This window comes from Ascaphus truei, chromosome 3 (assembly GCF_040206685.1).
Source record: "Ascaphus truei isolate aAscTru1 chromosome 3, aAscTru1.hap1, whole genome shotgun sequence".
NCBI classification, from domain to species: Eukaryota; Metazoa; Chordata; class Amphibia; order Anura; family Ascaphidae; genus Ascaphus; species Ascaphus truei.
Window position 1 is genome coordinate 279,676,089 of NC_134485.1, and position 24,323 is coordinate 279,700,411.

A 24,323-nucleotide genomic window follows, 5' to 3' on the forward strand; every position below is an offset into this window, starting at 1 on the left:
GGGGGTTGGGGTATATTTGTATATGTATTGGGGGGGTTGGGGTGTTTTTTGCTATGTGTTGGGGGTGTTTTTTTAAATGTATTGGGGTGTTAAGTAAAAGTTGCGCGCTAAAAATTTTTTTTTTTCCGTGGAAGGTGTGCTATGGGTTGGGTGGCTGCTGCTTTCATTTGTCCTGGGCCCCATGATTTCTGTTGGCGGCCCTGATTGTGTGTGTCTGTCAAGTGAAACACACTATATGAACAACTTTAAAATCGTAAATTATCCCGTAATTTAAAGTAAAAGTAACGTAAATTCAGCATACAAACAGAAATTACAACTCCTCTCCATTTCAGCCTTCCCCCTTGCTCTTGTCCCCGTCCCTCTACCTTCCGTCACTCCCCTTGTAGAAAGAGACGTCTCCCAAACTCAAATTACAACTTTCGCTTGGGCAACGGAGACAGGAGACGTTAGCCGTAACTGTAGCCGGCACTATAAGCGCAGCCTATAACGCGTAGCTCACCACAAACGAAGCGGTGCTGAGGTAGGTTAACGCCAACCCACAGCCACGCGGGCGTGCCTATGATGTAGAGTAGTCATTCAAGCCAGGTCAGGATTACAGATTGGAGAAAAGTCACAGTACTTGCCAGGTTCAGGATTGGAGTGTAGCGGTTTGTCTGGGTACGAAGCCAGGTTCAGGATTGGAGAATATAGGATCGTTGGAGTACTTAGCCATGGTCAGGACTGGAGACAGGAGAATGGTCGTTCGTGGCCGGATCAGGAGGAGAGGTGCGGAATCCAAGAGACAAGCAGGTTAGGCAACAAGAGGTTAACAGCAAGGCAAGGTCACAGGAACGCAGCAAGGCACGGTGTCGCACTTAACTATGCTCAGCAATGAATGAGAGCAGACTGAAGGTATATGAAGGCGGAGCCTCCAATAGCCAGCAAGGGCGGAACCAGGAAGTAAGCACCGATGGGCTGCTGGTGCACACAGGTGTGCCCTATGATGCAGCCTAATCAGGGATGGGGGTGGAACTGCTCGTGTGCCGTCCTGCGCATGTCACAGAGGTCCGGGGGCGGAGCCGAGAGCGCGCATCACTCCCACTCCGGTCCTGTCCATCACCAGAGCGGAGGCGGGACATGTATCACGCGTCAGCAGGGAGGCTGGCCGAATGCACCCGTCGTGCGTCAGAGCGGGGGCCGGGGTCCAAATCTGCGGACGGGGGGATCAGGCCGCGCAAGATCCACGCGCGTTCTGGGACCGCGAGACCGCGCATCCTGAGTGTCTGTCACGGAAGGCTTGTTGAGGTGAGGAGACGGTCTGCGACCATCAGGATGGTGAATCCTCACACAGCTCCAGTTAGGTTAAAAGCTGAGCAGGTTTTACAGTGTCTAAAAGTTTTAAAAGTATTTTTCTCATGTGTGCCAAGAATGAGGCTAGTGATTGTAGGGGATATATACACCCACTCCATCCCTGACACCATAATAGGAACTCATAACTTTTAACACACAGAAACAGGACACAATATATGTTATTAAATGTTTATAATTTAGTGTGTGTATATGTATAGATAGATAGATGAGATATTACCAGATTGAAGTCCAGTAACAAGGAGACAGCACACCAAGGGTATATTCAAAGTAGTAGTTTCGGTCTGCAGAGAGAGACCTTCCTCAGGGCTGTGCACTCAGGGCTGAATATATATATATATATATATATATATATATATATATAGAAAAAAGGAAAGAGAAAAAAACAGGCGCACACCTAGTGCATTACCACAATAAAAATGTATTAAATGAACATAAAATCTTACAAATGCCCACTCACAAAGATACAGCAAATATAGGCGTGTATGAGATAGGCTCTCATGTGCCAAGCAGCTCGATCACCAGCATGCGTCCACAATCAATGACGTCGTCACGTGAGTCTCCTCCGTGGAACCGGAACCGGAAAAGGGGTCCACCTTCACCTTCACCTTGCCACCTAGTCCCGCCCCCAACCCCGCCCTAAAACAAATAAAAAAATAAATTGAATAAATTCCTAGTAAGAACAACATTTGTTTTTGACTTAAGTTTATTTATTGTATTACATTATACTACAATTAGTCCTGGTTACGCGTGTGTGTGTGTGTGTGTGTGTGTGTGTGTGTGTGTATGTGTGTGTAAATGTCGGATTTACTAAAAAAAGCCAGATGTGAATGACTAATTTCCTGCACCCTTTATCCAGTGTCTGGATGCCCCCACTTCACAATATCTAAAGCAACAATCCCACCTGGGATCTTACCTGATCCGCAGTCCCTCAATGTCCAGGTACCTCAGTCCCGTCATGTGATAATAGTTGGAGGGGAGGTGTTTTCTACCTGTCTTCTGGGTTAGGGGGGATTCCGATGTCTCCCGTCTGAAGCTTGAGAAATTAAATCTGGAAGAAAGCAGTATAGGTTATTTTGGTGTTGTATAGGACAGTTAATATATATAGGGAGGGAGACAGACAGAGAGGAGACCAGAGAGGGGGGAGACCAGAGAGAGGGGAGACGGCGTGACTGGGGGGGGGGGGGGTGACTTACTGACTGGGGGGGGTGACTGATTGGGGGGGTACCTCTGGTGTCACACACATACTCCCATACACACATACACATTCTCCCATATACACACACACACACACACACACACTCCCATATATACACACACACACACACACACACACACACACACACACACACACACACACACTCATATATATATATATATTTGTGTGTGTGTATATATATATATATACACATACACACATTCTCCCATATATATATATACACACACACACACACACACACACACACACACACACACACACACACACACACACATTCTCGCATATATACATTCTCGCATATATACACACACACACACACACACACATTCTCCCATATATATATATATACACACATTCTCCCATATATATATATATATATATATACACACACACATTCTCCCATATATATACACACACATTCTCCCATATATACACACACACACACACACACACACACATTCTCCCATATATATACACACACACACACATTCTCCCATATATATACACACACACACACATTCTCCCATATACACACACACACACACATTCTCCCATATACACACACACACATTCTCCCATATACACACACACACACACACACACACACACATTCTCCCATATACACACACACACATTCTCCTATATGTATACACACACACACACATTCTCCCATATATATATATATATACACACACATTCTCCCAAATATACACACACACACACACACACACACACATTCTCCCCCCCCCCCCACACACACACACACACACACACACATTCTCCCATATACACACACACACACACACACACACACACATTCTCCCATATACACACACACACACATTCTCCCAAATATATACACACACATTCTCCCATATATATACACACACATTCTCCCATATATATACACACACATTCTCCCATATACACACATTCTCCCATATACACACATTCTCCCATATACACACATTCTCCCATATACACACACACACACACACACACATTCTCCCACATACACACACACACACATTCTTATATATATATATATATATATATATATATATATATATATATATATATATATATATATATGAAAAAATCATCTCAGTTGGCACACTGTAAACATAAGTAAGATGCTGATGCTAGCCCCATATGCACATGTAAAAAGTAGATTTTACCAGATTGGAGTCCGGAAAAAACGAGACAGCACACAGTCCAGTAGTGCAATGCATGTCCCTGAGGAAGGTCACGTTGAGTGGACCGAAACGTTGGAGGTGGTGCCATGTTACTTTGAATACAACTTCATTGGAACTACTGGACTGTGTGCTGTCTCGTTTTTTCCGGACTTCAATCTGGTAAAATCTACTTTTTATATATATATATATATATATATATATATATATATATATATATATATACAGACACACACACACACACACACATTCTCCCATATATATATTAAAAACATCAAAAGTAGTAAACACAAAAAGAGTGGACGGTTCCATTCACATCAGGGAAAAGGGAAACTTTGGATGTGGGAGAGGCAGGTGTCTTACGTGTAAACATTTGATTAAAACTAATAAATTTACATCTCAATCTAATGGCATTTCGCATGATATAACAGAATATATTAACTGTCTCAGTGAGTATGTTATTTATCTGATATCATGTGAATGCGGCTTACAATATGTGGGCCGCACTACAAGAGCTCTAAGTACAAGATTTTTAGAGCACCGAAGAAATATAATAAATGGATGCCAAACACACAACCTCTCCCGCCATTACTGTACTAAACATCATAAAGATCCAAAGTCCCTATGAGTTATGGGCATTGAGTACATTCCCCCCACATATATGGGTGGAGATCGCTTTAAAAGATTGTGTATGAGGGAGACTTACTGGATGTATATTTTAGATACCATGCACCCTAAGGGACATAATGACCATATTGACACAAGCACCATAGTGTGATCACCCATGGAGGGTGATCCTTCGGAGGTCTGGTTTGAATGCTTTACAGCATTCCCTCTGAACTATGGTGACATGTCAGGTCTAAAAATATAACTTTCCATACTGTTATCTTTAGAGATTATATATAATAACCCTATTGTAGGTTGGTTTATCTATGGTTTACACCATATTGCGGATGTGTCTGTTCTGGTTCGCGAATGGCCTTACCCTATTTAGTCACAACATAAATAGCGTTAGTGTAAATTTCACACATTATTTGATTAGTTAGATCTTTATAATATTTATTCACGTTAATTCACACACATACATTTATTCACATTTATTTTATTATATACATCATTACTATATTTATTTCATGTTTCACATATAGGTAGTTTTATCAACATCACATAGGTTAATAATATGTACTTTTATATTACACACACTATCATTATTTCATGTTGAGGGTTCTTCTGTCCCTGTTTAATAACAACCTTTGTTGCACCAATGACTCCAACTGCAATCCATATACTTGTAAATTGCCAATGGATAACACCAGGTATATTTACTAAGACTTGGTAAGTGGAACTTCAGTCCGTGTAATATCCTAGCAACTAAGCTGTTGGCTAATGGTGCAGGGGTTAAACTGGTAGTTTCATTCTACATGTAATAGCTTCTCCAATTCTGGACATAACCTTTTTTCATATATAACATATTTGTCACTTAGTCATTCGTTCAAATCAAACTTCAAAATTATTATGAGGTTATTAAAATTAAAATCAGATTCAATTTATAAACAAAAATAGAACTAATACTAATTACTTCTCAAACAATGTTAATAGCATATTAAGCTTATGCATTAATACATCAAGCAATAATCTGCAAATTATCCAATGCATTGAGCATATCTCTGTAAATTGTAAAATACAAATATTTATCTAATCACATTTTTTGAAAGACAGTGTGGTCCTCATAACCAGTCTATTGGGATTTGCACTGCATTAAGATTAAAGCAATAGACTGGTTGAACCTTTTGTAATTAACTTTTTAATTGTTTTATTAGTATATGCAAATATCCTTGCTATAAATACTGTGGGGGCACATCCAATGGGTACCCCTGATGAAGTCATCATAGATGACGAAACGCGTAGGGCGTGGCTAAGACAGAGGAGTCATTTTCCCACGGAGATCTTTACTGCGGGTTGAGAACTATTGCAGGCTTTGAGAGGCAAAGCAGAAGTTTGGATCCCTCTTTCCCCCGGTGGTGCAGTGACCAGAAGCAGGCAGCTGAAGGTACTGGTTCCCGGAGGGATTTCCTGTGTGGGGCACCCGACCGGGTGGACGTCACTTCCGGTTGCAGGAGACCACGCGTAGAGCACACAGGAGAAGGACACCATTGCTGAGTTGGACGGCAGTATTGGCTAATGAGAGCCTATCTCATACCTGCTTATATACCGTGTACACTTGTGAGTGGGTATTTGACTGTTTTTATTGTTCTATAAACCGAATTGTTATACTTTAATGCACTAGGTGTGCGCCTGTTTTTTCTTTTTCTCTGCATTTAAATGTCCCGATCACGTGACCGCGAAATGTAAAAAAAGCAGAGGGATTACCGGCACCTCATAAAGGGGCCTGTATCTCGGGAAGCAGGGGGTCCCCAGACCTGAAACCAATGCGGTTCAGCTCCGGAGACCCCCTGCACATCTACACTGAGTAAAACACACATATCAATAAACAATAATTCATTACCATAGTGGCTAGCCGCTATGGTAATGAAGCAGCATTAATGTATTTTTAATACTAGTGTGCGGGACCAGGGGGTCTTCTGAGACAGAAATCAATGTGGTTCAGCTCAGGGGACACCCTGTTCACTCACAATATTATTAAAAATACATTAATGCTGCTTCATTACCATAGCGGCTCTCCGCTAAGGCAATGAAGGGCTTAAGGGATAGTAGCATGTTTATTGGGGACAATTGCCACCAATAAACATTGCAATATACAACATGCACCCCCTGTGCCCCCAACAATCCCTATAGCCCCTAACATACAGTACATATATTACTATAGGAAGGCGGTGGCCCTCGGGTGTTCCCCGCAGGTGTCCCCGCTTGCCTGCAGTACCAATTCTGTGGCCCAAAAAATAATTTTAAAAACACATAAATACTTAAAAATAAATACACCCCCCCCCCCAAAAAAAAACATACAGTATTACTATTACATATTGATAATAGTGCATTTGCCCATTTTAAAATACATTCATCACAATAAATAAAATTAATACATATTGCACTTGCCCTTTCCGGCTGCCACGATGAAGGCCATCCTCATCTTCATCACTGTCCATTCCCTCGGGTGCTGAAAAACATACATAAGTCATGAACCGCTATAGTCATTAAGGGGTTAACCCACCCCACCACTCATTGGGAGGCCTAAACACCATCCCCCACTAACCCCCCACCCGTGAGGCCTAACCACCCTCATCCAAGACCCACAAGGGAGGCCTACCCACACGTGACATATGGACAATACCCCCTCCCCCCCCCTGTTAACCACAATAAACATCACTTTATATATTAAACAATACATTGGTGTACAGATTGTATGCATCTGTAAAATTCAATATTTTGATTGGCGATTGGGAGAATGCCATATTTTGGATTTTTTTTAAATTTGTATGTGGCTATCTAATATTTTAATTTTGATATGCTATGTGATTTATTGATTTGAAGATGTGCTATTTTCATTTGTGCATGTTTTTAAATATATATATACACACACACACACACACACACACACACACACGATGAAGCCACGTTACAAATGAATGGGTGAAGGGTGCTTATCAGGCCAGGGTGGCTTAACACCTTAATTACCTTTGCAGTTATTAACTGATCAGGTGTTTACGGGGTTAAGTGTCACCAGAATGTATTTGCAATGTATTTTTTTGGCTACGGAGGACAGAGGGAACTTGCAGGCGGAGAGAATTCATATTGATGAGGTTAGTAGACCTGTATTTATTTTATTATGCTAGTTAATGTGTTTAATAATGGACAAATAATCTATTATCCATATCTGGATAATAGTTATTTTGCCCATTACTGTACTGTATGTGTGTGTGTATGTGTGTGTGTGTGTGGGGGGGGGGGGGTATTTATGTATTTAAATGTATAGGACAGGTTTATTTTTTTTACATACAGGGTTGGTTCCTTAGGTCTGCGGGGACCTCTGGAGACTACCTGAGGTCGCCTCGGACTTTCCACGGGTACCAGGCTGGCGGGTCCACGGGGGACACCTGCGGGAAGAAACGGTGGCCCCACATCTGAAATCACCTAAGTGTGAAGAAACGCGTAGGGATACTAGTGCAAGCTAGTGACGGTCATTGCACCAGACTCTTAATTTTAGGATGACCCGGTTATGTTTAGTATCATTGGGACCGGCATGCAAGCCGGAATGTATTATGCCTCACGTGTCAGGAAGTATTACAGAACTGAAGTTATGAGTACATTTAGATACGAAAAGCAGTTTTTAAACGTCCCTTGGGGGCGGAGTTTTACTCTGGGGTAAGACTGTCATTCTCACCACTGATTTACGACAGGGAGGCATTATGTCTCCAGGGAAGTAGGTTTGGTTAAATGTGCTAAGCGGCTGGAATGCAAAGTTGGCACATGCTCGCAGCATACATTGAAACTTCTGCCATCCTACCTGAAGTACTGGCGGAGCATGCCCATAGGTGGGGGGTGGGGCGTTTGATTTCCACGCAGTGATTCGCTGCAGATTGACAGGATGGACATTTGGGAGTTTTTAAAAGGTCATGCAGTCCGTCAGAGAGTTGGTTCCATCAGATCCGTCTACGTTTTTCATGAGTTCCATCAGTTCCATCTTGTGTGATTCACCTGAGATTCAGTCCCATTTGAGAAGTTCCAGCTCTGAGTAAATCACCTACATTTCTCAGAGGCTAAGTGACCAGGATCCAACAGAAAGAGGCCACAGGAAGGAAAAGTGGCCGGGAGTTATTTTGCGGTGTGTTTGCAACTAGAAAAGTTTTGTTTTGTTATCCCAGTTTCCAAAGTAAGTGTCTTTTTCCTGTAATTTGTGTAACATAGTTGTGTACATTCATTATGTGAATAAATACAATTTATTGTTATCTCTCTGCTTTTCTCAATCAATGATCCCGGTAAATAAGTCTTAATAAGCTTGGTCTACCGTGACAAGGGGACTCTCAGAGTCCAGTCTGTCCACTGGATAGTGTCTGGGGAATAAAGGCTAGTAGAAATAAAAGTACATCTTTCTATTCTATTTCCCATACCTAAAGACTTAGGAAGGTATTACAAGTATGTTTCCTCATCCCCCTCCTGACTATGTATAAACTGCAAAATCCAATGTATGGATAGATAGAAATCTTTAAAGGATATTTTATCTGGTATCACTGTATCATATGGTTTGTGTGTGGAGGCTGAAATTATGCTGCTCCCCCCCCCTTTTTTTTTCTCCTACACTCTTCCTCCTCCTCCCTCCCCCCTCCTGCCTCTCCCCGCAATGTAGCAAAGGACAAGCGGGCTATGTACAAGTCCTATCCGAAGCAATATTTATAGAATACTAAGACTAAACTTTGTACTCCTGATGGCATATAGGGTGCTAAAGTGAGACAAATGTCTATGTATAAATTGCAAAATACAAGCTATGGATAGATAGAAATCTTTAAAGGATTTTTTTTATCTGGTATCAATGTATCGTGATAGGGTTTATATGTCTTGAGGCTGAAATTATGCTGCTTCCCCCCCCTTCCTCCTCCCTCCCTGCCCACCCCCTCCTTTTCCCCCTCCCTCCCACCCCCCTTTTCTCCCTCCCACCCCCCTTTTTCTCCTCCCCCTTCCTCCTCCTACCCCCCTGCAATGTAGCAAAAGACAAGCGGTCTATGCACAAATTAAATTAGGACTCCTCTCCTCCCCCCCCTCCTACCACCCCTCCAATGTAGCAATGGACAAGTGGTCTGTGTACAACCAAGATTAGAACTCCTCCCCTACCACCCACCCACCCTTCCCCTCCCCTCTGCTGTTCCATACTCCCTGACCCACTGGGGTTTACTTCAAATTCTTTTCCTAAATCCACTGTAATTTAGAAGTTTATAATAATGCTAAGGATGTTGATATGTTCATGGTAAAAACAAAAAATAGTTGTTCAAAAAAAAAAATTTCAGAGGGTTCTCGGCCCTCTCTCTATGCGACACCCATGTACGGTCCAAAAAGTCTTATATACAAAACCATGTCAAACACGGCCTCCATAAAGTTAGTATACCTTAATGTCAAAGGCCTGATTTCAGTTAGAAAAAGAAAACTTGCACTCCGGGAATTAAAAAAACAAAAAAACAAAAGGAGATATCCTGTTAATACAAGAGACTCATTTAAGAGAGGATTTAAGGGCCCATTCCTGGAGAATATTTGTTTGTCACGGGAGACCAGGTTTATCAACACCTTGTTATACCGGGATCGTATGATTGAGCAAATAAAGGTAAAATAAATGTTAATTTATGTCAGGAAAAGACATGCACATAATGTAACATAATTTACACAGTTAACATACTTACTGGGAACGGGGCTAAAGAATAAAATAGTCTTTGGAATGAAAGTCACAAAAATTACCTCTGTAGGAGACCCTTCCAATGACGGATAGGTATTCACAAAAGTCCTGGAACTCAATTCGGCATGCAATGCCACCCGTGACCCCTACGTTCTCAAAAAACTGGACTTAGAAAATGTTCTCACTCAAAATCTTTGAAGCCGACTCGCACCCATTCAACACAGAGCATCTTTGAATTTGCCGCTGTTTGTTTGGCGCTTGGAATCTATCCTCATGATTGGCTGCAAGGCTTCTTATGGGTTTCAGTGTCCCATGCACAAACCTCTACAGCCTATCAGAGCGCGGGAGTTCTCCTGCCAGTCAATCACCAATATGCCGGTATTGTAAATCCGGGTGGACACCTTTTTTCATTCTGCAAAGGGGCATTAACCACGCCAACCTGGCACCTCTGCTTCATTGCATACCGAGATCTCAGTGGCTCCAGCCTCTACAAAGTCTGGGTTCTGGCAATGGTGGCCGGATAGCCCTGTGTTAGCCCAGGATGCGGGTACTCAAGCATGACTGCAGTTCCCCTCCTGGTCTAACACCTTGGCATTCCTGAGTCTTTCAAGTCTGGACTCTGCACAGACCCATAAGCACCAAGCTTGGTAGCCATTTGGTCCCGTGGAATCCATGACTTGGAAATCCCATGGTTCATTCACAGGTTATCAGTACACATACCTATTAAACATAACTCTTTAATAAAATATACTGTGTCCTGTATCTTGTAAAAATAAAAATGTGCAAGACCCTGTTCTGGTGTCAGGGATGGAGTAAGGGGATATACTGCTTCCACTCACTAGCCTCATCCTTGCCACACTCTAGAAATGAATGTGGCAGTGAAGGGTTAACCAGGCCAATGATAAAGGTATTATGCCCGGCTGGTTAACCCTAGATCTTGTTGGGACTGAAGGGGTTAAATTGTATGGTCACCATAATGCCATGTTTTCCCCTACACTATCTTTATTGTACCCATTTTGCAGCTCACAAGCTAGCTGCAGTACTGTGAATGTATGTAAAATGTGCCAATTGTCTTTGCAACACAAGGGGGAGCTGCTAGCTCCGAGCTAAGCGTAAATTGAATAAGTGTGCCTGCAGTCAGCGGTTGCCTTGAAGTTCTGAAGCACTTCCTAAATCCCAGAAACTTCAGTGAAAGCCTTAACTTTGAGGTTGTGGATAAGTGGTCTGCGGTCTAGCTGAAGTGTCCAGAATGAAACAATGTATCCTGCGATCTTGTTATCCAATTGACCTTAATTGATGGAATCCGTCTGCGGTTACCGAGCCTGGCGAGCAGCATTACATTGTATGCCAAGATGAAACCTGCAGACCACATCACAGAGCTTATTCAATTAAGTCCCTAACAGAGCTAGGAGAGAGCTAGCACTCTAATTTTTGGAGGGCAGCTAGTTAAGAGTGTACCATGAACATACATATGGGTTTTATATTTGTTGCACATACAAAACCTGCATATAAAAAAAAACTGTATTCCAATGGTGTTTTAAAATGTAAAGACAGGAACCCTTTCCTGTCAGCCCGTCAATGAATCCAGTGACATGTAAATATGTTATGGATGAATGAGCCGAGGGATTTTTCATCTCCGTACTTCAAAGGGCACCCTCCTAATTTGTGCCCCAGTGTCTAGAGAAGTCCGGAGTAGAAAAGCCTCAGAGACCCTAGGTGTTAGGGTGGCCTGAGATATTGCTAAGTATCAGATACCGGTGCTAAGTAGGGGCACTTCACACTTGGTAGCCAAACCCCAGACTTACTGTCGCCAGGTAAGAGGTTGGGCTCAGTATGATAAGCAGCTTAGATGTTACCTTGACGCATGCTCTTAGCAGACTGGGAAGCAACTTCTTTCTGCCCTTTTTGCAAGCTACTGGTAAGTCGGGGATAGGTGGGAAAAGTTGTTTCCATGGGAGGATTGGCTAGGTATGTTAAAGATAGGTCCATTAACCCTATAAAAATGCCTGCTGCCCCGTCCTAGTCAGATTCATCTGATTCAACCAAGAAACGTCCAAGTTCCAGCGTCAGCAGTCCCGGAGTGTGATGGGTTAACTACATCGTAACGAAGAATTGCAGCCCTCTTCCAGAATTTGTTTGAGATGGGGATTCCCGAACAAATCCTGTAAGGACTTTACGATGAGATGAAAGGTTTAACACATTGAAAGTTAATCTTCTGGAATAAAAGGAATTATATACTGTTTCTCTGGAAATTAAACATAGACTACTGAAAGTGTCTATTCAGCTCATTCGGAATGCAAACAAATCTGTCAAGTAGGCCACGGCCGGATACCATTCTGTGTGGACTACCGGAATCTCAATGGATGCTTATCCCATGCCCCGCATGGATGAGCTCTTAGATGAGAGCCAGGGCAAAGTATCTGACCACTATGGATTTGTCCAAAGGTTGCTGACAAATCCCCCTGACCCAGGAGGCAATGGAAAAGTCAGCATTTTTCACTCCATCTATGAATTTTTAGTTATGACATTTGGTATGAAAACTGCCCCGGCTACCTTGCAACGGCTGGTCACTAGGTTACTGGAATGGATGCAGGGTTACGCATGGGTATACCTGGATGATCTTGCTGTGATTAGCAACTCATAGAAGACTCACTTGATTCATGTAGCAGAGGTGCTAATTAGGATCAAGGAAGCAGGGCTGACACTGAAACCTACAATGTGTCTTGTGGGTATGGCAGAAGTGCTATATTTAAGGCAGTGGGTGGAGGGCATCTGAAGCCAGAATCAGCTAAGGTAGAAGCTAAAGTTCAGTGGTCAGTTCATAGAACCAAAAAGCAGGGCATGGCTTTTTTAGGCACCGCTGGCTATTACAGAAATTTTGTGTCCCCAAGTATAGTGCCATTGCAAAACCCCTGACTTACTTGACTCAGAAACGACTCTCGGTTATGGTAGCCTGGTTTCCTGCCTGTGAACAAGCTTTTCAGGGATTGAAGAACTCACAGGCTAGTGCTCCCATCATGCTGCACCAGATTACACCAGGAAGTTTCTTGTGCAGACCGATGCCTCCGACTATGGTATCGGTGCTGTACTCAGCCAGGCGAACGAGGAAGGTGGTGAACATCTTGTTTACCTGAGCAGGAAACTGCTACCCTGAGAAGTGGCTTATGCCACAATTGGAAAGGAGTGCCTGGTCATCATTTAGGCTCTGAGAAATCTACAGCCCTATCTATATGACAGGTCCTTTACTGTTTTCACAGATCACAATCCCTTAAATTGGCTACAAAGGGTGTCGGGGGAGAATGGCAAACTGCTTCTCTGAAGTCTTGCCATGCAATAATTTAACTTTACCATTCAACACAAGAAAGGGAATGAGCATGGTAATGCTGATGTACTCTCATGACAGGATATTCCTTGTGAGCCAAAGACCTCAAAAAGTCACAAGCTTGCGGAGCCACCTGATGTAGTGACTGCCACAGTGGCTTCATCTTGAGGGAGGAGGTGTGACAATGAGGGGGTAACCAGGCCCACAATAAATATTGAGCCTGTCTGGTTACCTCTGATCCATGTATTAGGGTTCGTGAGTTTCAGCTCTTAAACCCAGTGATTGTACATGCTTGCTGTGAACTCATGCGACAATAAAGAATGTACAGACGAGCCAACGAGTACTCTAAAGCTTGCCTTAAACTAGCCAGGTAACATGCTGGGTACATTTCTGTGACATTTCTGCAGAGGCTAATGGTCCATCGGATTAACACAGCGGGAATTTCTTGAGTTGAAAATCCCGGAAGAGGATATACAAAAAATGTATGAGTGGAGAACTCTCAATGTATTACTACCTGGTAAAATATTTTATAAATAAATAAATACAAGTTCCTGGTCTGCATGACAGAGCCTCCTTCACTTATATTTACCCATCTGGGAGGTTGATGGTCGCGATCCAGAATCTACAGTAGCAACAAGGTGTTTCTGGACTTTGAGCATAATTATTTAGCATTGAAACTAGCACTATAAAGAGCAATATATAATTCATACTTAATTTTACTTAATATATGTGTATCTACTATATTTAACAGTTATCCAGTCTAAGATCTTGATTAGGGACAGTACAGCTATAGCCAGACTCCTCTGTTGGTGCGTGACATTGCAAAGCCAGAGCACGGCAATGCTATGGCTTGATTGCTGCAAAGAAAGCAGTAAACTGCCTGGGAGGATTCACTCAGTGGATCATGCTGCTGAATGGGATCATCGCAGCGTTAATCCGATCAAGCAAACCATGTCTTTTAGAGCTGCGCAGATGAGTCCCAGAGAAAAGCAGTCTCTCTGTGTCTCCCTGAGCAGCTTTTACAGCAATTCAATGTTTTATTATTTTTAATTTTCTATGCTGTATTGAGATAAGGCTTTCTGGAGCTGAACCCCATTAATTTCAAATGCGGGGACCCCCTCTGCCCCCTGAGATATAGACCTCATTATGGAGTGCCAGAAGCCAATCCGGTTGGGATTTAAAGCTCCCGCGATATGCCACGTTTGGTACAGCTGGAGCAGTTATCGGCATCCCCTTTTGAGGTCTATAACTCCAGAACCAGAGGTTACCCAGAGTTTAAATTAAAGGGGCTTCACCTCTGGAGACCCCCTGCTTCAGTACAAAATATAAAAAAACATACTAAAAAATGAAACATACATACATTACCCCACTTCATTACTTTAGTTGCTAACAACTAAGGTAATAAAAGGGTTAACCCCTCATGCTGCACCCCTTGGAGGTCTAACCTCCCACCTGGGGCAGGATCCCCCTTCATCCTCTCCCTCCACCCCAACAACCTCCCCTCCCCAGCACACACAGTACTGGGCAATAGCCCCATTAGCCAAATATGGCTAATAGCACTTTTGCCCATTCCATCTATACTTTACTATGCATTACAACAACAAAAATAAAATCCAAATGCCATTACAATACACATTACAATTAAAACAAACACTAGCCATTTAATCTATTTACTGTCACTGTTTTTAACTATGCCCTCAACAGGAGCAATGATACTGTACCCACATTAGAAATCAATGTACACCCTATAATACATAATTGTTACTTACCCCTGCCAGGATGAAGGACATTTTATTCCTTCTCCTCATCCTTAGTGGCGCCAACAACAAAGAAAGGCCAATATCCAACCATCAATACACAATCTACTGGACATTAACCCCTTAATTACCTTTGAGGGAAGAAACTGCTAAGGTAATTAAGGGATTAACCCCTCCCTTTACTCTCCAGGGAGGCCTAACCACCCCACTAAGGAGGGTGATTGTGGCATCATCCTGGCAGGGGTAAGTAACACTATTTATTTACTACAGTTTGTTTGTTCATTTTTAGCTGCCCCAAGGTGAGTGATTAGGCCTAAGGTAATGACGTGGGGTGGGGTAATGTATGTATGTTTAATGTTATACTGTGTTTTATTATTTGTATTTTTCTGTACTGAAGAAAGTGGTCTCCAGAGTTTAACCCCATTAATTTTAGCTCCGGTACCCCCTGCTTCCGGAGTTATAGATCTTCAAGGTAGGTGCCGATAGTCGCTCCGGCTGGTTCAATGTGGCATGGTGCATGAGCTTTAAAACCCAGCCAGGGCAACTACTGCTACCCCTATGGCATTCTATATCTCTAGAAACAGGGGGTCCCCATAAAATTAATTCAATTTATCGGACCCACCTTCAGAGGCTTCAATAAAGCATACAAAAATAAAAATAATAAAATATTGTATTGCTGTAAGAGCTACTCAGGAAGACACAGAGAGAGACAGCTACTCTCTGGGACTCCTTTGCACAGCTCTTACAGACTGTCTGCCTGCCTGTGATGATTAACATTGCTTCTATCCTACAAAATTACTGCTTTCGGATGCTGTTCACAGGCCACAGATTTCAGCCTGTTGGTCTGCAGCCACGGAGGCAGTATATCTTATTCTTAATCTTATGTGTATGTCACAAAATCTTTTGATTAAGCCGAAAATAAGAACTAGATTGTAGACACTTATTCTTTAAAGCAGAAATTCACCCCATAAGTCTATATGAGTTTAACTCCTAAGGATCTTGTCTGCTGAGCGTGTTCTGTTGCACTAAAAAAAATATGTATACATAACCTAGCCTAAAGAATTCCAACTTTATTTTTGAAGCATTAATGTTATATTTCTAAGGCAAAAAATATACTTGATTTAAGAAAAATTACTGTTCTTTGATATAACTATAATTAAAGTTAACCTCTTCTAGTAGTAGTAGCTACTAGTACATGAATACATTTAATGTAAACCCACTCAGCACTAGTATAATAATTAAAAATTAGAATGTTACATATAACATCATGGTATGTTTTACATTTACAATTTTGTCCTGTTTGTATATAGAAATATTTATTTTCTGAATAAGGTGTAATATATATTTTTTAAATCTCTGTTCCATTTAGGATAAGATTAATCAGTTTTTGCTGAATTGATAAAAGGTGTAGAATAAACGGTTTATGATTTATGTTATAGAAGATCATAAAACTTGGGAGGAAAAGGTTGAGGAAGAGGCTGTTGGGGAGAGACTCTTTTATATATAGTATATATTGCATCAAGTGTATTGATAAAATGGGTCCCAAAGTAAACAAGAGAAAAATTTGCTTTAATAAATATGGCACAGCTTTTTTGCTCCTCTTTTGCCACATTTTTGCAGCTGGGAAACTTTTATATGTGTAACCCAGTTTCCCCCACCCAATCTCAGATAGGGTCCTCTAGGGCAGGGGGGCGCAAACTTTTTTCCCTGCACCCCCCTGACGGCTGTCCCCTCACTCCCGCGCCCCCCCCCAACCCCAACTTACCCGCGCTCCGGGGTAATGACGTCACGTTGCCATAACAACGTGACGTCACATGACCTCGCAGCGTCATTTTGACGCCGCGTTGCCATGGCGCCGCAGGGAGGAAGCCGCCGGAGCCACGGTAAGTTAGGTTTACAGAGGCCCTGCAGCTCCCCCGGCAGTGGGAGTGCCTTCGGGAAGCGCGCGGGGCCTCTGTAAACCCCGCGCCCCCCGTCGGCAATGTCGCGCCCCCCCTGGGGGTCGCGCCCCACAGTTTGCGCACCGCTGCTCTAGGGGATCTAAAGCTCAGGCTACATGTCTCTGTGTGGTGCGTACCTGCTGGCAACAGGGGTCCCTGAGTCTCCCACAATGACATGGGGGAGAACAGGACAGGTTTCTGGGGCTGTGCCTCCGTTCTCTTCACTGGTGCATCGCCTGGTGCATCGCCTGGTGCATCGCCTCCATCTCCTGCAGCCCCAGCAGTATGGGTGGAGTACCTACAGAAGAATTGTCTCCCCCTCCTCCTGATATACTCCACTCTCAGGCAGGATGATTGTATAAAAGTGCAGGCTCTTTATTGTCCTTCCTTATTCACAGCAGACAGTTGCACAGCAGATTGTCCTCCTTTAGGATGTCCCTGACACCACTCCAGGCCTAGGGCCACCCAGAGTGGGTCTAGCTCTTCACCTATCCCCTAAACAGGGTAGGAGATATGAGGTGTGCACTCTTCCCTCCCTGGAGGGAGGCCTCAAGCTAGCCAGTCCTGGCAGCTCGGTCTGTGCTACCTATGTCCTTTCCACTCCAAGGACTCTCACAAAACTCTCAACAACTAAAAAGGAAGTGGCAATGCCCTAAGTAGTTTCAACAGGCACCACCCCTGTGCTTCTTGATTGGACACAGGGTCAGGTGACCTGCCTTCACTGCCTCAGTGCATTACCTGACGTGGGGGAACCCCATGATTACTTCTGGCAAACCTGCCCTTATGCAGGGATTACTGCCAGGAGAAGGATAGAATAATAGCCCAAACCTACCAGGGCTACACTCTCCCTCAGGTGGAATCCAATGGTCCCCACTTGGACCGAATTTCCTGGGCCATCCTGCAGGTGAACAACCTGTAAAATACAAATGAATATATAGTGTCAGTACATCACATACAGTACAGGCTGTAAACACCTAAGACGGTGAATAACAAAAGGAAAACTCCAAACATGGAGAACCCACAACTAGTAATAATGGCGGGATCAGGCTTCCTTTTTTCCCGTCCATTATGGTCTATAACCTTCACATAGTATGGCTGAAGAGGCCCATTCTCCGGCCTGTACACATTCTTATGTATAATGATATTACGACTTGTACTCCATACTTTCATCAGAGAACAGATTTTCTCTTCTGTTTGATAGGCAGCACTACTGCTCTTGAATCGCAAGTAGTCAACGACTGCGTCCCTTAGCCAGGTGTCTCTCTGATCTTCTTTTTCCTGCATGATAGGCTCTGGTACATAAGGGAACTCATATCCGTGTGACTGTCTGTACTTGGCTACAATAGCTCTATCAGCTCTGCTTAACTTTGGTAGTTTCGTGTTCCCAGCCTTTCCTGGCAGTACCCAGGGGCAATCTCATCATATAGGATGGATGAGCCTTTGGGTATTACATGCTTTCGGTTGATATCTACCCATCTCTTATAGAGTGCATCGGCAACCTCCCCATTAGACTACTTGCCTATGTCCCACCAGTGATCTACTACTTCGTTCTTTGAGTACGAACCTAGTATTGTCCATTCCTTTGTCATAGCCCGCAAACAAGGGTGCCCACCATTTGTCTCGGTGCTCATATGAGGATGGCACACTCATACCTTCTTCTGACTCATCTTTTGAGGACACACCAGATGTCTTTCTGTCTGTGGAGTGTGAACCTTTACCTCCTAGTTACATCAATATATCTTGTGTGGTTTATTTGGGGTGCCTTATGACTTACAGGACCCTCCTTAACAGAAAACTGGGATCCTCTGGTCCTACCTCTAGGTGCAGGGTTAAACACAGTGGGGTTAGGTACAGGTATACGACTTGACCAAGTTATCTCCCCATCAGAACCCTCATCACTTGAAACCCAATCCCGCCAGTAAAACGAAAATTTGGGCGTGTTACTTTGCTTACCCCCACTAGGACCCGATGGTATAGAACGTGACGCGGCAGTGGCCGGGGCAATGGTGCTAGGGGCGGTGACCATAGGATCGCCATAGTCCATCACAGTGTCTCTTAGTCGGGCTATGCCGTGACCTGTAGGTGCTCTCTTACTGTCTCTGGCGGCTGCGCGCCTGGCTCCTCTCTTTGCCACTTCCTCTTGGAATCTCCTCAAATCTTCTTCCTCCATACCTGACCTCCTCAGGGAGTCAAGTAAGGCTTCCGGGCCTAAGCTCCGTGTTGACCCGGAAGTGAAGTCATCATGGGTCGTCGCTACGGAGTCTCCGTGAGCCTCTAGGTCCCGTGCCGGAAGTGCGCCACTCAACATAAGGGGCGGCGGTGGATCTGCAGGGTCACGGATGAGCAGGTAGGCTGCCGGACTCTCTCTCTCTCTGCAGGTTCCTTTTTCACCTGACGGAAGTAAGGGGGTGGTGGTGTGATCTTACCGCTCCGCTGTCTTGCGATACTCCGCAGTTCTCCAGGAGCAGTCTCGGGTCCCAACTCCACCACACTGGGAGTTGCCATGGCCGTGGGACTTCTACGCGGCTCAGGCTGCACTAGCGCTTGCTGTCGGGGGGTTCCGGACTCATCCACTCCGTCTCTCTGGTAAGTGGACTCTGTCTTTCACCGCTGGGGTGGTCCGCCAGCCGGCGCATCACCACCGATGACAGGCTGTCTCTCTTGTTGTTCGACGAGGATGACAATGGCACCTCTGCCGGGGAGTCACATCTTGTCCTCGCTGCACCGCTAGTGGGTATGGGTATGAAGCGTGCCCGCTCCGGTACCTCCACTTCGGTTGCTTCCCTCTCCGTTGGGGCACATCTGGGTAGCTCGGCCGGATTCCCTACCGCATGGGTGATATATGTGACCAGGGCAGCATTCTCATCTGCTTCCTCCACCTTGATCAGCGTCGCTTGAGATTCCACTTGCGGCGTTACAAGGTTGGAGTATGGCTCTGAAGGCCAGAGGTAGAATATGCCACACTGTTGGCATCATGCTGTAGTACTTGGTGCAGGCCCTAGTGACCTGCATTGTATGCACAGGCACTGAAGGTACTCGCGGCCATCAACCTCCACAACCAAGAAGCCTCCTGGAAGCTGATATGTAGTCACGCTCAGATCAGCCATCTTTTGCACAGGGGTTGAATCAGTTAGCTTGCTTGCTCGACAATTTGCTCCTTTTCTGTCGCCAGCCAAACAAGAGTGAGGGCTTAGTGGTGAGGGTTTAGTGACTCACTTCCTGCTCCTCCTTCAGCTTGGGTGGAACACTGTGATTGGCTCTCGGCGTGCCCCCTCCCTCTGGTGGATAGTAGAAGCGGGGCACTCAATTTATTTGCATGACGTGGGCTTGTCTTTTGGCCTGTCATAGCACCGGGGGGCGCCACTTCCCTTTTTTAGCTGGGGTTCTGGTTTTGGTGCCAGGAACCTGGCACATTTCTACATATATTTCTCGCACATCCTGCTTGCATGCAGCACGTGTGCGATCTAGGCTTGGCAGGAGTCGCCATTTTGAATCTCCTGCACTACACAATGCATTATATGGCACCGCAGTCGCCATTTTAAGCTCCTCAGTGCCCCGCAGAGCACATGTACCTACAGCTGCCATCTTTGGTGAACCCACTAAGCTCATGGTAGCGCTACTCTCAGTGCCTGAAGTGCAACTCGTTCATAGGTACTTACTTACACTCAACTTTAGCTCTAACCAGTGATAAAACTCATGGCATATCCCAGACTAGGCAAATATCTCTCTTTCTATACCGCACACGCCGACGGTCCATTACAAGTACTCTGTGGTTTGTATTCTGGATTCTGGCTAGTGTACTCGGGCTTCCCTGCAGTACTTTGGCATCAACCTACTTTTGGCCACTCATAGTGCAGACCCTATACAGAAGTTCCTGTCCCAAGTTAATCAGGCTACCCCCTAGGCATCCTTCACTATCTGCCTCAAGGTGACTAGGACAGCTATAGCCATGTCTGCTATATCTGTGTGTACCCAGATCTACATCACCCTCAGGGCAACTAGGGTGAGCTTTGCGAGAGAACGTTAACTCCTGACTACTCCTAGTTTCTAATGCCCTTCCCTCTGCAGCACTTGCTCGGAAAGTGTACATAATTCTTTCAGTTCTGCTTCGCTGAAAACCTGTCCTGATGATCTCAGCAGCGCCTCCAACTGTATCCCGGTTGCCCCCACCCAATCTCAGATACTGATGGAGCGGCCGTTATTCGAACACATCTCGGCGCCAATTTTGTGTTATCTGCTTTTCCCCACGCAGAATGAACGCGGCCAATTGCCCCAGGCACCCGCGCTTATCGCGGATGTTTTGTTTGAATTTCATGGATTCTGTTTCTTCGTTTGCAATAAAATGGATGAATTGTACTGTGTACAGTACTGTGCTACTGTGTCAATTTCATGTTTTTAATAGCCAGAACACTAAAATTCGTTTATCTGCACTCGCCACGCTCGCATCTTAGTGCGGGGAGGCTGGAATTCATCCCGCTGTTTCAAATCGGGATTGCGATGTATATGACGCGTGAAGAGTTCGAATAACGGCCGCTCCATCAGTAGGGTCCTCTAGAGGATCTAAAGCTCAGGCTACATATCTCTTTGTGGTGCGTACCTGCTGGCAACAAGGGGCCCGAGTCTCCCGCGATGACATGGGGGAGAACAAGACAGGTTTCTGGGGTTATACCTCCGTTCTCTTCACTGGTGCAGTGCCTCCAACTCCTGCAGCCCCCAGCAGTATGGGGTGGAGTACCTACAGAAGAATTGTTTCCCCCTCCTCCTGATACACAACACTCTCAGGCAGGAGATTGTATAAAAGTGCAGGCTCTTTATTGTCCTTCCTTATTCACAGCAGACCATTGCACAGCAGTATGTCCTCCTTTTAGGATGTCCCTGACACCACGCCAAGCCTAAGGCACCCAGAGTGGGTCTAGCCCTTCACCTATCCCCTAAGCAGGGTATGAGGTGTGCACTCTCCCTCCCCGGAGGGAGGCCTCAAGCTAACCAGTCCTGGCAGCTCGGTCTGTGCCACCTATGTCCTTTCCACTCCAAGGACTCTCACAGAACTCTCAACTACTAAATAGGAAGTGGAAATGCCCTAAGTAGTTTCAACAGGCACCGCCCCTGTGTCTCTTGATTGGACACCGGGTCAGGTGAGCTGCCTTCACTGCCTCAGTGCACTACCTGACATGGGGGAAACCCATGATTACTCCTGGCAAACCTGCCCTTATGCAGGATTTCTGCCAGGAGGAGGATAAAAAATAGCCCAAACCTACCAGGGCTACATATGTATTGTTTAACATTAATTAAAAAGGTAAATCAACTGTGGTAAATCACAGAGCAGTTGTGACAATTCAGCTGATTGACCAATATTTACTGCATTTTGTGTTTGGCATTTATGAAAAATACAATTTTTTTCATTATCATATTAAATGTTGCTAATAGCTGGCATGTATTGTCTTGCAGAGTAGGAGATTATAGCACAATGTAGACTGACTTAAACTTAATGAAATAATATTCTCCTGTGTATCTTAACCTTGGAAGTATTTTAATAGCAAAAATATGTTGATGTGCATTTGCTGTGGTTTTACATAACTAAAATAATGAAATTTAACATTTATTTTTCAGGGGAAGAAACTACTCTTTGACAGCATGATGGTCACCATTCTCCTGTTGTATCTCCTTTTTATTTCACCATCCGGAAGGACAGTGTCTGAATTATTGTCAATGGATTCATGTGAAAAGTTGTGCTTATGTGACGAGAAGGATGGTATATTGTTTGTAAATTGTGAAGAAAGGGACATCACAAAATTATCTGAAATAAATATATCACCATCTCAGTACTTACATCTTAGTCTATTGAACAATGGTTTGTCCAAATTGCACAGGAATGAATTTTCAGGTCTTGTTAATATAATATCTCTCCATCTTGGATTTAATAACATTGATGATATTGACCCGGGAGCATTCAATGATCTCAATATCCTTAAACAACTTCATATTAATCACAACTCCTTAGAAATTCTTAGAGAATATACTTTTATGGGACTGGAAAACATGGAGTTCCTTCAAGCAGACAACAATTTCATTACAACAATTGAATCAAATACATTTAGCAAGCTTAACAGACTGAAAGTACTTATTCTCAATGATAATGCCATTGATTCTTTACCTGCAAATATATTTCGCTTTGTACCACTGACTCACTTAGACTTAAGAGGTAACCAGTTACAAACTCTGTCCTATGTTGGATTTTTAGAACATATTGGGAGGATACTAGACCTTCAGCTGGAAGACAATAGATGGGTTTGTAACTGTGATTTACTACAGCTAAAGATCTGGTTAGAGAATATGCCCCGTCAATCCATAATAGGTGATGTTGTCTGCAATAATCCCCAAAATGTAAAAGGTAGTGTACTGAGAAGATTAAATAAAGAATTGATCTGTGCCCCCACTCCTAAGAATGAACTTGAAGATCCTTCAGGACCATTGCCTCTGGTAGTTACTACTTCAATAAACATTGACCGTATAAAATTACCAACAAAGTTAACTCCTCTTCAAAAAAATTCAACTAAGGAACCAACATTATTTGTTCTTCCCAAATCAACTACTGTGCTTCCAGCAGTTTATTGTCCAGTTCCATGCCACTGTTCGAGTCACACTCTTTCAGGCACTGTGATCCATTGCCAGGAGCGTAATATCGAAAGCTTATCGGATCTTGGACCGCCACCACAAAGTCCGAGGAAGCTAATTTTGGCAGAAAATATAATTCAGATGTTGTATAAATTTGATTTTATAGAATATGAAAGCCTAGAAATGCTTCACTTAGGAAACAATCACATTGAAATTGTTGAGGAAGGATGCTTTCTGAATCTGACTAGACTACAAAAGCTTTATCTCAGTGGAAACCATCTGACAAGGTTAAATCTAGGTTTATTCATTGGACTACAGAACATTGAATATTTGTACCTAGAATACAATGCAATCAAGGAAATATTACCTGGGACATTTTCTTCAATGCCAAAACTTAGGGTTTTATACTTAAATAACAACCTTATACAAACACTGCCAAATCATGTTTTTTCTGGAGTTCCATTAACAAAATTAAATCTTAAATCTAATCAATTTGTTAATTTTCCCGTCAGTAAAGTTTTAGAAGACCTGAATTGGCTAGTCCAAATTGAACTTCAAGATAATCCTTGGGACTGTACATGTAATTTAGTTGG

The 24,323-nt window shown here is 43.8% G+C and overlaps 1 protein-coding gene across 1 annotated transcript in view; it reads left to right on the forward strand.

The window, feature by feature from the left end:
* The window catches only part of SLITRK6 (SLIT and NTRK like family member 6), a 55,985-nt gene that overhangs the window by 30,489 nt on the left and 1,173 nt on the right, over positions 1–24,323 (forward strand). Inside the window, exon 2 of the mRNA XM_075590872.1 lies at positions 22,726–24,323. This exon is cut by the window's right edge and continues 1,173 nt beyond it. Within this exon, the coding sequence (XP_075446987.1) occupies positions 22,750–24,323 (1,574 nt within the window). The 5' untranslated portion in view covers positions 22,726–22,749. The remainder of the gene's footprint in view (positions 1–22,725) is intronic.